Genomic DNA, 13,511 nt, shown 5'->3' with positions numbered 1-13,511 from the left:
AACATTCTTACATTCGTTGCGTCGCCTCTGTTTTCGTGCATGTTCTCCAACCGTGGCTAGATTTTGTTTGTCTTTCACAAGTCCAATAGCAGGTGAGTTAATTTTATCAAAAATTGGTCTCAACACGTCAAAATGTGTGTTTTGATTTAAATTTTATTCGCGTTAGATGGCGCTGATGTTTGTCTGCTGGAGTAGGCATGGAATGTACATTCCCGAAAGATTACCCATGACGCCCAAGTCGAAAGTTCATGGTTATCCTATTCTTCATCTAGATATTAATATTTACGTTGATTTAGGGCGTATTCTCTGTAAAAGGGAGACTGGGTAGTGTTGGTACGCGTAAACGAAATTGGTATTGCGACGTAGATGTCGGGAAAACCTTGCAATTGAAAAAGGAAGAACTTTGACTTCTTTGAACTTTTTAAACCCATCGTGATAAAAAGATAAGTATAACTGCAATTCAACTGAAATATTAATGATTTTGAACTGTTTATGGCGTTTCAAGGAAAGTTTGTGCATAACCCATTTCGCCTTCAAACTGAACAGATGTTGCCAAAGTCTAAACTGAAAAAGGCATTTAAAATTTGTGTAATGGACTCTGTGCAATTAACAACTGCAAGACGTTTGACTGTTCCATGGTTGTATTCCAAGCGTCATCCCTTGGCTGGCCTTTGGTTAGTAGCTTTAGTTCTTATTACTAATCCATTATCATCTTCTTCGAATCCAATAGCAGGTTATTTAATTTCATTGAAAATACTTTCCAATAATTTATTTGGTTTAAATTGCAATATTATTTTTTTAGATGAATCTAGGAAGTCATCTAACGATTTACCCTTCGCAAATCAAAAGATGTGTTCGTTTGCAGAAAGTGAATTTAAACAAATTGATAAATTGTTTCAAAACATTGCTAATAACGACGTAAGTAATCATACGTCGTGTGAAATTAAAGACGTTGACCTTCCCATTGATAGTGTGACGGATTTGTTGGAAGATTGTAGTCGGTGGACAGAATCAATTACTAGAAATTTGAATGGCGTTATAAATGCTTATGTTTGTCTGCGCAATGCGCCGAAAGCGATTTCAAATAATCGTTTTGAGGAATTGAAAGCAGATTACAATAATAAATTTCTTCAACTGCAGCGACAAATGGAGAATGCCAATAAGAAATTGAATGAGAAATCTAAAAAGGAGTTTGATATATTGGCAAAGCGGTATCATGAAATCGGAAAGAAAATGCAAGAAGCTTTGGATGCATTGGAAAAAGAACGATTCCATCATGCAGAAGTTACTGTCACGCTGATAACGGTATATTTGGGAAATGACAATATAGATTCAGCGTGGGATGTGTTCAACAAAAAATCCATGGGGATGAGCTACAAAAAAACCACCGCAATGATGAAAGGAATCCTTGGCGAAGCATTCAGTGCCAACGTTCCAATTACAAACGTCATCAGGTTTATCGGAGGGTTGAAGAACAACGCTAACATAATGGTTCGCGGCGTTATCGTTATATTCAACGAGTTGGAGAAAAGACAAACTATTGATCGGGATATTGTCAATGTTTTGGATGAAACAATCGCGGATATCATTCAAACATGTCTTCGCCTAGAAACACTTGATGCAGAGAAATCTCAGTTAACAGTAGACGTACATAGGTTTGATCAACTAATTGTCATACATAACAAAATAGAATTTTTGAAATATATTTATGGTCAGTAAAAAATGTATGTTCTCCAACGCTATTTAATTCTGTAAAAAAAACAATTTACGCAGGAGCTTGGTGGTAAAATATCTAATACCACTTAAATAAATAATAATAACCAATACTTAAAGCATAATGGTTAAGCATCGGCACTGTATTCCGAATGATCTGGCTTCGATCCCCATGTGAATAGCTATTCAAAAATTAATCTAAACGACTTGTAGTGCAATGGGTGCCACATCAGCGTATTTTCGGGACACCCATGGCGGTTAGTGGGCTTAGGATTTAAATTTGAATGGTAACCAACGTATACCAAACATACAAGGTTATTAAGTACTATTTACTTCTATTTTATTATGTACTATTACATATTATTTTATTATTTATTAAGAAAGGTAGAGCTGACATGACCATATCTAAAGGAATAAACTGAGTCTTAGTTGATGTTCCTTTTTAGAAATTTTCGAACAAAAGTAAACATACAACTTTCACTTTACTGTGTTAAGAAGCACAATCCCACAGCTTGCTTACAAAGATAGCTTCTGGCGGAACTAATCGGCGACGCACACATGGCTGTCGAAGCTTGGCCACGTAGATCACATGCTAGCCGTACTCGACGCTGTCAAATTTTTAAGTTTTAAAAATCTCGTAAGTAAAACAAACTTTTTTTTAATGCAATGGGTTTAAAAAATTTCTAAACACTAATATAAATATTAATATGTACGTATTTAAGATATTTTGTAAATGTAAATAAAAACGAAACAAATATTCGCTGACATCTGGCAACATTTTCCCATTCCTTCTAAATAGTCCAAAAATGGCTACATCCGGCAAGGTTACTTTCGTAGCTAAGGAGAGCATTTCAGTATCAGTGAAGAACCACCCGTCACAAAGGGTTGACACGTGTTCTGGCTATTGTCATGGTGTGGCAAGAGAGACTGTCGGGTTCGCCATTTTGGAATCAGGATAACTATTCAGTAATTTTTTAATATTAAAGGTTTATCTTTTCCCTAAGTGCAGTAGCGTTTATCAAGTTCTAAGTAAGTAGTTGATTATATGTTCGTAACTTTCATATTGTGTTTGGCGGAAAGCAATTCTTTGCTGTCAACATCTTCCCCGCCTAAAACTTTCTTAACTTAAAATGGTTTCCTCATTAAAGCATATTAAACGTAATTTCGTCCAGATTTTTTAAATCATTTTCGACCTGCTGAGCAAAATATTAAAATTGAAAGTCTGGTTGAGATTCCAATTATTAAATTTTAGCACTAATTCTAGGAGAATTTTTTTAATTTTTCACAATTCATCAAACTCATTATCGTAAGTTGGTTACTATTGCTGCATATATACTGAAATTCTTCTGGTAGAGTTTATTTCGTTTGAACAGGTTATGTACTCATGGTGTTTAGCTGCTGGTGAAGGTACAACTCTGCTACGCTCACTGAGATTATACGTCCTGAATGGTTTCCATGGCGTACAAGGTTGTAGGTGAGTGGTTATACCATTCTTCATATAAATGTTATTATTCCTGGTCATTTACTGGAATTCTTCTGGTAGATTGTCATCTTATTTAATATATGCAGTTCCGTGTGGGCTTATGGTGTTTGGATGCTGACGTTGGCATTGCTGATCTAAGCACTAAGGTGATGAATTTACTGAAAGGTTTCCATGATGTACAAGTCCATTAGCCAGTGGTTATTGGATTTTTCATCTGAATATTAGTATGTGTTTCAGGTCCTTTATGTGAAGGATTATAATTTCCTGGCTAGACGAAAGAATAGGGATTTCTTTTGTTCTATTCTCGTTTCTGTGAGTTTACATTTTATATGAACTGTGCTGTTTTCCTAATATCATTTTTACTCTATTCATATATGGAAACAGGTTTTTTTTCATGAGGTTCATTTTCACCAGCTTTTCCACGTTGACTTCACCATGGTGCTCCACCGAAGCATTGTTTTGATGTCAGAAGATTCATAGAAGCAGTAAGTTTTCTTTGGCTTCAAAGAAGAAGCTGTCATAAAACACGAGCGCCGTAGTAACGAATGTGGTGAGAAACAGGTGCTACGCCTGTTGTATTTCCATGTCGTTGATAGCATCTATTTATTCTTTGTTTGCAGCTAATGCTAGCCTATCCTTGGCTGAAGTGGGTGGATGGGGATTACTAAATGATTGTGGATGACGCGGCGTTGGTTGGATGAGTATGGGGGTTGTGGAAACGGAAGCAGTTGTCGTGAGTTTATTTATTCCCTAGTTTATCGGTGGTTGATTAGGTTTACTGCTTAATTAATGTATTACGATCTATGATGGTCGTCTTGGATTCGACAGGTAGTGCCCTTATTCCTGACAGATGTTTTGGTGTTGAACAAGTTAGCCGGCAGGGGATAAGATGGATGTCAAGCCCTTATTAATTAAGAATGGCTAGTTTAACTTCTCAAATTAGGTATTTAATATATGTTCTGGCATAAATTCTTGGTCTGGTTTTCGCCTAAAAATGTTAATTAACGACACATTGTTTACCAGGTGTGATTGGAACTTATTCACTTGCTGGTTTAACTGCAACGAAAACAGGAATGTTCGGCAAATATAGTATACCGTAGGTATTAGCCATGGAAAAGGTAATTGTATGAAAATTAGGTGAAGACTGGTAATTTAAATCAAATTATGCACATGGCGGGAGAGTAGAAAACCGAGTAAACATTATCTTTTTCCATTTCCTTAGGTATTACACTTGGATGTTTCTTGAAAGATTTGCTCGGGATGTACTTTTCATTAGAAAAACAGTACATGTCGGTATGTTTTTCTTTGACGTTAACTACGTACTGTTACTACGTTATTGTTAAACAGATAAGAATAATTTGTTGATTTTTCCATACAAATCTGGCTTTCTATTTTCAGAAAATCTTTTTGGGTGGTATTTTACAGGAAATGGGGGAGAGTAAGTTGATGAATAGTGGGAATAATTGTTTGTCAACGAATAATTTTCATTTTTAATTTACTTCTTTTTATTTCTTTTTTTTTTCTACATTTTTAAAATATTTAATTTGCTTCGTGGTTATGTAAGTACCACCGCCAATACTAGCGCAAAGTTGTGTGATGTTGCATAACGGATGGTTTAATGATTATGCCACAAATATTTATCCATGTCGTATTCAAGCACTGATGGGTTGTTGCTCTGCCATGTCGTGTTACAGGCACTGTACCACGCGTTTGATGACAAAAGCTTATACCAGGAGTTATCTATGCTTCCAGCACGTATGTCTATCGTCTTTCACTGTCCAGCCCAGCCCAGCAGATCTGTTGACGACAATGAGTGTAGGTGCCGTAGCAGAGAATTGTGTTAAAAAGCAAGTATTACATCTATTAAATTACAATGTCTATTAATTTCTATTATTTATTAGTAGTTAAGTATACCAATCTTTGGCTAGATTGGTTATATACAATGTCAGTGGATAAATTGCATTGGTTACATTTAGCATTAAATTGACAAGATGGTTGGAACATCTCAAAATGTGTACAACTTGTTTAATAGGAATGAGAAAAATGTTTTTTTAATTTGAAGAACTGTATATAAAATACATTTTATATTTAATAAGTATTTATATATTACCTAAATATCTTGTTGCGGTTTTAACAGCTATGGAGATATATGAATGCTGTGAACCGGAAGATATTGACGATAGAAGGTATTAGGTAGTAAAATAATGGAATATTTAAACAAAATAACTATCTTTGTATATGAAAAGTAAAATATATTACTAGGATAAATACTTATATTATCTTGTATATATATAAAATTTTATAATATGTATTAATTTTTTTTTACCATTTAGACTAAATTGAAAAAAGGAAAGATAAAGAGAAGAAAGATTAATTGGTTAAACGAGGGAGAATGTTGAAACTACTAACTAAACCAGTGACTCATTTGCATTTAAACTGGTTAAATATTTCAAAACTTTTCACTGCAAAAACTATATAATGAATTCTGTGCAATTAACTGTAAAACGTCTGAATGTGCCATGGTTGTTATCCATTCATCATCCCTTGGCTGGTCTTTGGTTAGCAATGTTTAGTTTTTATTACCAACCCATTCTTATCATATGCGAGCTCTATTGCTGGTAAGTAACATTCATTGAAAATAATTTCCAACATCATAGTAAGTGAAAATTAAAACATTAATAATAGATAATGCTAATTAATTAGCAAATATACCTTTAACATATGTAAACTTATATAAAAATTTCATAAAACTAAATCATTTATTAAACTTAAAATTGAAAAAATAACTAGTAGGATAAAATAATCAATTGTTACAAATATCTTTAATAGCCAACTGAACACTAATGCAGGGATAATATTATTACTTTCAACAGTTAAACTGCAGTTCTCCAGTAACAATTTGATAATAAAGTATAAGAAAATGCAAAAAAAAAATTTTAAACATTAGAACAAGAATGAAAACCCTGTATCTTAAATATAAACATACTAATCGCAGATTTGACAAAAGGAAAAATTGGTTCAGCCCGGGATACTTTTAATATATACTATATAAAATTTGTATCAAAATTAAAATTGGTGAAGGGCAAAATTGGTGAAACAATCAACAATCTATTTAAAACGTCATCAAGTTTATTGACTGTTGAAAATTATGTTATGGTTCGTCTGCCTATTCAACCAGTTGTAGGAAACACAAGCTATTGATAAAAATACAGTCAATTTCTTATATGAAAAAATTGTGAATGTTATTCGAACATCTATTGACGTAGAAGGAACTAGTGGAAAGCAATCTAAGTTAACACTAGACGTACGTACTATTGACCAACTAATTGCAGTTAATAATAAAATAGTTTTTGAAATACATTCATGATTAGGAAAATACGTTACACATTTATTTTGTCAAATAATTCATGTTCTCCAACGTTATATAATCTCTGTAAAAAACTACAATTTGATATCACTATTGTAGACACGTTAAGGTGATCTTTTTCTACATGCACGAAACAAGTATGTAGAGTGGAAAAGCATATTACAATAATTATACATCCTAACAGTTAGCAATAATAAGATTTTAAGTGTTTTGAGATGCTAGAAAATTTAAATCATTGTAGTGAATCCAGAATAAATGTTATTAACATGTCCATCAAATGCGTCCGGTAAATCATATGGTAGAACATAAATATCACATGTCGTAGTTGGCGAAATGGTAAAGCACCTGCTTCAGATTCCAAGAGTCAGTGGTTCAAATCCCTGCAAACACTTTGTTCTACTTCTGTCCGACATTTCCACAGTTTTCTTGTATTAATTGCCGCTAACACTTCCAGGAAGAAGAATCAGTCAAAAATTTCCAAGTCCAGAAGCTGATCTCAAAATTACGTGGACTCTTAGAACAATTTGAATAACATTCATGGCTCAGTGGTAGAGCACTGGATTAGCGATATGAAAGCATTATGTTCGAATCTTAGTCGAGTGAATTGAATGATGAACGAAACTTATATTTATGTTAAGACCATTTCACAAAATTATTACAAGTGTTTATGTGTTCCCCTGAATAACAACGAAAAGTAGAGACGTAACACATATTACTCATAGCTCAATGGTTGAGCATCGGCAGAGCATGCTGAATTATCATGGTTCGATTCCACTATGAGCAGATATTCGATTAATAATATGAATGCATTCAATAGGAAATATTAACCTTACAATGGTCGTAAGTTCCACTTGGCATAACGTGAGATAATGTTACCAATTACCAACACGTTTACGTAAACTAAGAATAGCTGAATTTAAATTGCACATACTATAAAAAAGAATTCGAGTAAACGAAAGTCTATTTATACATTTATTGTGTTAGCCCTATATTGTTCATTCATAAAATAATTATATTCCTTTCACATACTCTAGAGCAACAGCTAACCCATGTCTGTATCTATTTATATGTTAGTATAATCCTGTCTTAATGAGGAATCGAACCTCTTAAATTGACACGCCAGACCAGCGGCGTTCCGTTCACCCATGACGGTCCTTATTAACAATGATTGGAATTTGAATGCGTATTTACGTATACGTACGTACGCACAGCAGACAAGGTTATATAAGTTACCATCTACTTATTGTGGAACGTCAATGGTAGCTTAATGGTATAGTGTCGGAGTGGCATGACAATAGTCTTGGGTTCAAACCCCAACTCGTCTATCAGCTACATACTCATAAATAAATACAAACATAAAATAAATTTAAAAGTTTTTATTGTCCCTCCTTCCACCCACTATTCCACCACTTGGCAATACATATCACAATACAATATACAACATACATACAATACACAATATAACTAATAAGTTGGCTGCCACGCCTCTACATCTACGGTCGCTACATCGCCATCTTAAGGATGGCGACAGAGGGGGACACAATGGTCCGGGCTGATGCAATGGTGGAGACCTTTGTGGAAACGCACATCCCGGGTCTCCACCACACATCGAGAAAAGGGAGTCCCTAAGGTGCGTTGCCTTTTGCCTTACGGCGAATTTTGGGCAGTGGCGACTGCTCCACCCCACGGCACATAGACCATGGGGTAGAGCAGCGCGGCCCGTCCCTACAAGCTAACAAAAAAAAGGGGAGAAAAACTGGGCGTGGCAGCCAACCTGTTAATTAGTACACTATACATTACATAAAATAACAACGATACCACGAAGACCACGAGGCGAAGACGAGGCGACCACTAGACGGCGACGGGCGAAGCGATGACGGGCGAATGACGGGCGAAACGATGACGGGCGAGGTGAAGAAGGGCCTTTTTTTTACTTAGACTTGCTGTCCGTAGACTAGGGAGTTTGCAGGGCCAGCAATTTTCCGGATGATAAGGCAGGCTTGGTAGTCCTATAATAAGATATTAGGTTTAAAAAAAGGAATACTAAAGAAAAAAGAAACTTAAAATACTGAGGCATAGTGGTGTTGAGGTTCACATCAAAGTGTGGTGACTGGCAGACAGAAGACTGGAGTGAGAAGACTGCTGAATTTGTGGTTTTCAGTCGTTTTCAACACAGTTGTGAGGAAGATGCTGCACGTCCCATCACCTTCCAACTTACGTACAATGATGAGTATGCGAAGAAAGATCTTTTTTGGCCAATATTCTTTGCAGTCTTAGTTGCGGGCTAAAAATAAAAGCAAAATTATGGCAATTTTAAACAGTGAATGCCAATATATATGAGTCTAATACCTCACTCCTGAACTCAGAATCACACTACTTGAAAGGCTCAGTCGAAATGACAAGAAGAGTGCATGCCAGCATCCTTTGCAATATTGGTTTGACGAGCTACTTCTCAACAGCAGAATAATGGCAATGGGTTTCTTATAGAAAAATATATGTCTAGTACCTCTTCACGAGCATGAGAAAAGTATGATGGATAGTTGATGATAAAGTTCGGTAGTAAGTATGATGATGATTCACCACACAATTTTCTGCAACACAAAAAATAATCCATTGATAAGCTTCACGTGATCAACACAAAAAAGAAAACACTTAATTGGAAATAGCACACCATTTGATTTGATTGAAATTCTACGAGCACAAAATTATTCTGTCACTAAGGCTGATGAACTTGCATCGCCATCTAGCGGAAATTCAATTTCACCAGCTTTAAAAATAAGCCCGACAAAAAAATAAGCCCGACTTTTCGTATTTTTAAAATTAATGTTTGAAACCTAGATATTGACGTAACAATACATTATTTGAACTCGCAATTCAACGCTTATGTCGAAAGTTCAGTTTGTTTTTACCTGAAAGTTATAGTTTAGGAGTTATTCAAATTCGACGTGGTTATTACCACAAGAAAGTAAATTGGAGATCCATTTCTTGCAGAATATTGATAGCAAAGAGCACATCTTGTAAGAATGTCTTAAAGCTTTATTTAAACGAAAAAATCAAGTTCTAGTGCCCTGGGCGTTCTATTTAATGAGTTGTTTTAATTCACTGTGGTTACAGTTTCATTTTGATTTCGGTTTTTTCAAAGATCACTTACCTATGTACCTGGAAGTTTTAGTTTTGAAGTTATCCAAATTCGAAGTGGCTGTTTTAACATAATCCTTTGGGTAGAGGTGAAAACCACAATTAACAAAAACAAAACACTGCTGAGATGATGGAAACTCAAATACACCTAACCAAGGCTACAACGTATTTAACACTAAAAACGACGAGAAAAAGTCACAAAATAGTTCGATTTCTGACGCTAGGGCTAATGAACTTGCATCGCCACCTAGAGAAAATTTAATTTGGTCAAATTTTAAACTAAGTCACACTTTTCCTCTTTTTATTTAATAATGTTTTACCAATTAGATATTGCCACACAAACAGCTCAACTGGAGGGAAACCCCATTTAATTAATGAAGACAAAACCAAAACGGAGAAAAAACAATAAAATTTCAATTGATGACTAAGCTAACAATGAATCGCAGAAGCCATATTAGTGAGATAGATGCTTGAGAGATAGGTTCGATTAATTTTCGGATTTTTGCTAGAGCTGTTCCAAAAAAATTGACCACACAGAGAACACGATGCAGTGCGTGTAGTTAAATTTTTCATTGCTAAATGGTATTAGGTAGGGAGGCCAGACCAAAAGGTGAAACTTATTTTAAAATCTTCATCAGTTCCGGTCGGATTATTTTGCCCATATCATTTCTTGGAATTTTCTCAATGAAGCGGAGTCCACCACGTAATTTTTCTTCATCCATAACTTTATCTAGAAGAACACCAGAAATAAAGTAACCAAATAGCCTAGGCAACAGTGAAACGCACCGTTTACATAAGCCATCAATTCTTCAGCCGAAACTTCTTTCCTTGCAGATAAGACGACGAAAGCCAATGGCCGTTCCCCATCCTCGTCGTGAGGTAAACCCACGACGGCTGCATCTTCGACAGCAGGATGGCTTACTATATGACTTTCAATGTTACTTGGTAATATCTGTTATTGATCAAAGCAAATGTTTACTTTTAATCAATTAAAAGGAAATAGTCGATCATCTTTCTTACGTTGAGATTGCGAAATTTGATCAGTTCTTTGTAGCGTCCAACTATGAAAACGTGTTCATCATCATCATAGTATCCTTTATCCCCTGTATGAGCCCATCCTTCTCTAAGGAAATTGGCTGTTTCCTACAAAGCGCAAACATTACATGTTTACTAGCAGAAAAATAAATCTTTACTATGATATGATACTTCCGGCTTGTTGAGATACCCTGTGAGCATAAATGGAGTTTGCACACATATTTCTCCTACTTGATTTGGGCCAAGTTTATCACCAGTATCTGGATTAATCACCTAAAATAATGCATAAATAACAAATGTTTTGCCATTGGTTTACAACGGCAATACATACATTGACAAATCAAATACCTTTAGTTTGCAAAACATGTGTACTGTTCCCACTGAGCCAAAAACATGCCCTGCAATTTTCATAATGGATACAGCTACAATAATAACTGATTATTAAAAATATTGTCCTACTTTTAGCTTACTTGTGATTGCTTTAGATTTGTCCAGCACAGCCATTTCAGCCACAGTTGGTAGGCGTTGACGACATACCAGTCCAACTTCACTCATTCCATAGACCTGGATTGCAAATTAATATAAAAATAATGTAACCTCGATAACTTACAATTGGCTAGAGAGTTGGCAGAATCCTTTACGTTATTGAGTATGAGCAAATTTGGAAGCTTGTAGAAAATCTCGTGTTCATACTTGGGGTTTAACAAGGATCCTACTACAGAGACAATCTTGACGCTTGACAGATCATATTGCTTCAAATGGGGGTACTTGCAAATCCAGGCAATATGAGCTGGAAATATGTTGACTGCTGGAGGCTTTCATTGAATAACAAACAATAACAATCTTTTTATGGAACATTAACAAATAATGATAACTACCTTAACAGAATCAATTGCTGACAGCAAATTCTCTTCGCTAAAGTTTGATAAGCAGTACAGTTCAAAATGGCATCTTGTTGATCCAACGGCTGTGCTGAGACCACCAGTGTTGTTCATATTATTGACAAAAAGAATCTTGGTTTTACTTGCCATTTTGGGAGCACTTCATTATAAAAACATAACAAAGATATTACTTAAGATTTCTTTGTTGAATGTAATTTCATATTTTACTTATGGGGTAAAAGCCATCCAACGACCGTTCTGTGTGAGAGCACGAGGCATTTCGCTGTCCCCGTTGTGCCACTCGTATAAGCCAACCACGCCGTCGAATTAACGTCAACATCGTTCAGGTTTTCCGGGCATTCTGTTTACATGGCAAGCGATAGTTGAAAAATTAGCACAAACATAACTGAAATTTTAGTTGAAGTTTAGAAAGAAGAAGATGAATAGCAATAGCACTAATGCTTTTAGAATAAATAATCTTCTAACGCCTCTGCACATTTAACCAGGGAATTTCATTACCATCTAGTCTTAATCTTAAACATACAAAATAATGCCCTATCGACGGTTTAAGGTACTAGCAGCTGCCACATTGCTGACCAACAATAAAGTTTTTTTTTTAAGTATATAAATTAAACTTTACCATTTCCCGAATCTTTCAGTAACTCATCAAACTGAGTACAGCCAGACACTGCTTCATCTCCAATTACGAACACTTCTTTGACGAAATCTAGCCGGTTAGCAACTTCGACGATTCGACCAGCTCGAGCATAATCTGTCAAAATAAATTTGCTACCGATTTCCTTAATGCGAGCCTCGATGGCATCTATCAATGGTAAAAAGATATAGAGGAACAACCATTGGCAACATTCAATATCAATATCCACATTTACCTCTAGGTAAGTTGATACTGAGACAGGCCTGGGTGCCTCCAGCACGCCATACAGCCATCGACATGAGTGGAAGTTCAATATCATTGCGACCGATAACAACTACATTGTCACCAGTTTTTAGGCCTCTTTTTCGTAATGCTGAAGCCACTGACCTGAGACTGCTCATCAATTGACTGTAGCTCATCGATTTACCTGTTGAAACATCTGTCTGAAAGTTAGTAAAATAACGTTAAATTTCTTTACCGCAAACTAAGTTTCATAATTAAGCTTTACAATCCATTTTCCATCTCCGTAATCAGCAATATTCTTCTGAATCACCGTTTCCAGGTAGGTACCCAATGGTATATTCGGGTGCAGGAGGTTGGCGTCGCTAGGCGTTCCCTCACCGATAAGTTCCCTGTTGATAATTGTCATTTTGAATATAGTAGCAAGAAAACGACTGACCACAAAAGATGTTGTCTAGGAACTGCAACAGTTTTCCCAAAAGTAGCAAGACGCACATTCTACGTTTTCGTTCTTATAGGACTGGAACAGTCAACCATACGTGACTGATAAAGACTTTCTTAACGTGCCAGTCCTAGAAAAACAAGGAATCTAAGCAATTCATTGACCTTTCCTTTCCCTGAATAACAACGTTAGAAAACATCTTTTGGCCACGTGACGTTATCTTATCAGGCAAAAGTCATATATAAAAAATTTAACCTCGAAATGTCTGCTGCCTGGCAAGTGATAGATTCCGCGTTGAGAACTAGATGGGGAAGGATGACCTATTCCAGGCAGAGCGAACTTAGAACTGTTGTTCCAAAAAAGCTACAGTTCACCAATGGGTATCCATTTAAATTGTTAAGAAAAGGAAACTAATGATTTTATCTTGCCTGAATTCAGTGACCGCTTCGAAACCGCATGGCAAATATTAATCCAAAGGATACATCCATCTACAACAGCGCCAGAATTATTCCTCAATAATCCTGCTTCTAATGGCTACCAAGGTCGACGGTTGCTAT

At 35.7% G+C, this 13,511-nt stretch overlaps 2 protein-coding genes and 2 long non-coding RNA genes across 5 annotated transcripts; 2 read left to right on the top strand and 2 right to left on the bottom strand.

The window, feature by feature from the left end:
• Positions 1–261: 261 nt before the first annotated feature.
• On the top strand, positions 262–1,719 carry LOC130686141 (uncharacterized). The gene is made up of 2 exons (XM_057509432.2): positions 262–733; positions 803–1,719. Exons 1-2 carry the CDS (start codon positions 493–495, stop codon positions 1,717–1,719), a joined length of 1,158 nt encoding a protein of 385 aa, XP_057365415.1. The 5' UTR covers positions 262–492.
• A 1,375-nt stretch (positions 1,720–3,094) lies between these two features.
• Positions 3,095–3,508, top strand: LOC130686023 (uncharacterized). The gene is made up of 3 exons (XR_008999793.2): positions 3,095–3,187; positions 3,257–3,342; positions 3,434–3,508. It is a non-coding gene; the product is annotated as an uncharacterized LOC130686023 (long non-coding RNA).
• A 5,200-nt stretch (positions 3,509–8,708) lies between these two features.
• On the bottom strand, positions 8,709–9,246 carry LOC130686018 (uncharacterized). Of its 2 annotated transcripts, none has more exons than XR_008999786.2 (3): positions 9,070–9,246; positions 8,913–9,011; positions 8,709–8,847 (listed from the first exon to the last, which is right to left on the bottom strand). It is a non-coding gene; the product is annotated as an uncharacterized LOC130686018 (long non-coding RNA). The 2 variants fall into 2 exon arrangements; XR_008999785.2 differs by having other exon boundaries at positions 8,913–9,008.
• A 794-nt stretch (positions 9,247–10,040) lies between these two features.
• LOC130686000 (uncharacterized) lies at positions 10,041–12,983 on the bottom strand. Its single transcript, XM_057509298.2, has 12 exons — positions 12,781–12,983; positions 12,508–12,715; positions 12,258–12,440; positions 11,846–11,978; positions 11,615–11,777; positions 11,378–11,551; positions 11,207–11,300; positions 11,085–11,134; positions 10,908–11,009; positions 10,722–10,844; positions 10,488–10,653; positions 10,041–10,431 (listed from the first exon to the last, which is right to left on the bottom strand). The coding sequence occupies exons 1-12, from the start codon at positions 12,919–12,921 to the stop codon at positions 10,319–10,321; spliced, it is 1,650 nt and encodes a 549-aa protein (XP_057365281.1). The 5' UTR covers positions 12,922–12,983; the 3' UTR covers positions 10,041–10,318.
• Positions 12,984–13,511: the final 528 nt, after the last annotated feature.

This window comes from Daphnia carinata, chromosome 2 (assembly GCF_022539665.2).
Source record: "Daphnia carinata strain CSIRO-1 chromosome 2, CSIRO_AGI_Dcar_HiC_V3, whole genome shotgun sequence".
Taxonomy (NCBI): domain Eukaryota; kingdom Metazoa; phylum Arthropoda; class Branchiopoda; order Diplostraca; family Daphniidae; genus Daphnia; species Daphnia carinata.
The sequence above is the reverse complement of the archived record's forward strand: the minus strand, read 5'-3'. Positions and strand labels throughout refer to the sequence as shown.

Coding starts and splice junctions, on each gene's coding strand:
- LOC130686141 (XM_057509432.2), top strand. CDS start 493: ATGGCGTTTCAAGGAAAGTTTGTGCATAACCCATTTCGCCTTCAAACT. Junction 734..802: donor TTCTTCGAATCCAATAGCAG/GTTATTTAATTT, acceptor TTATTTTTTTAG/ATGAATCTAGGAAGTCATCT.
- LOC130686000 (XM_057509298.2), bottom strand. CDS start 12,921: ATGACAATTATCAACAGGGAACTTATCGGTGAGGGAACGCCTAGCGAC. Junction 11,778..11,845: donor GGATGGCTTTTACCCCATAA/GTAAAATATGAA, acceptor TTTATAATGAAG/TGCTCCCAAAATGGCAAGTA. Junction 10,432..10,487: donor ATTGATGGCTTATGTAAACG/GTGCGTTTCACT, acceptor GTGTTCTTCTAG/ATAAAGTTATGGATGAAGAA.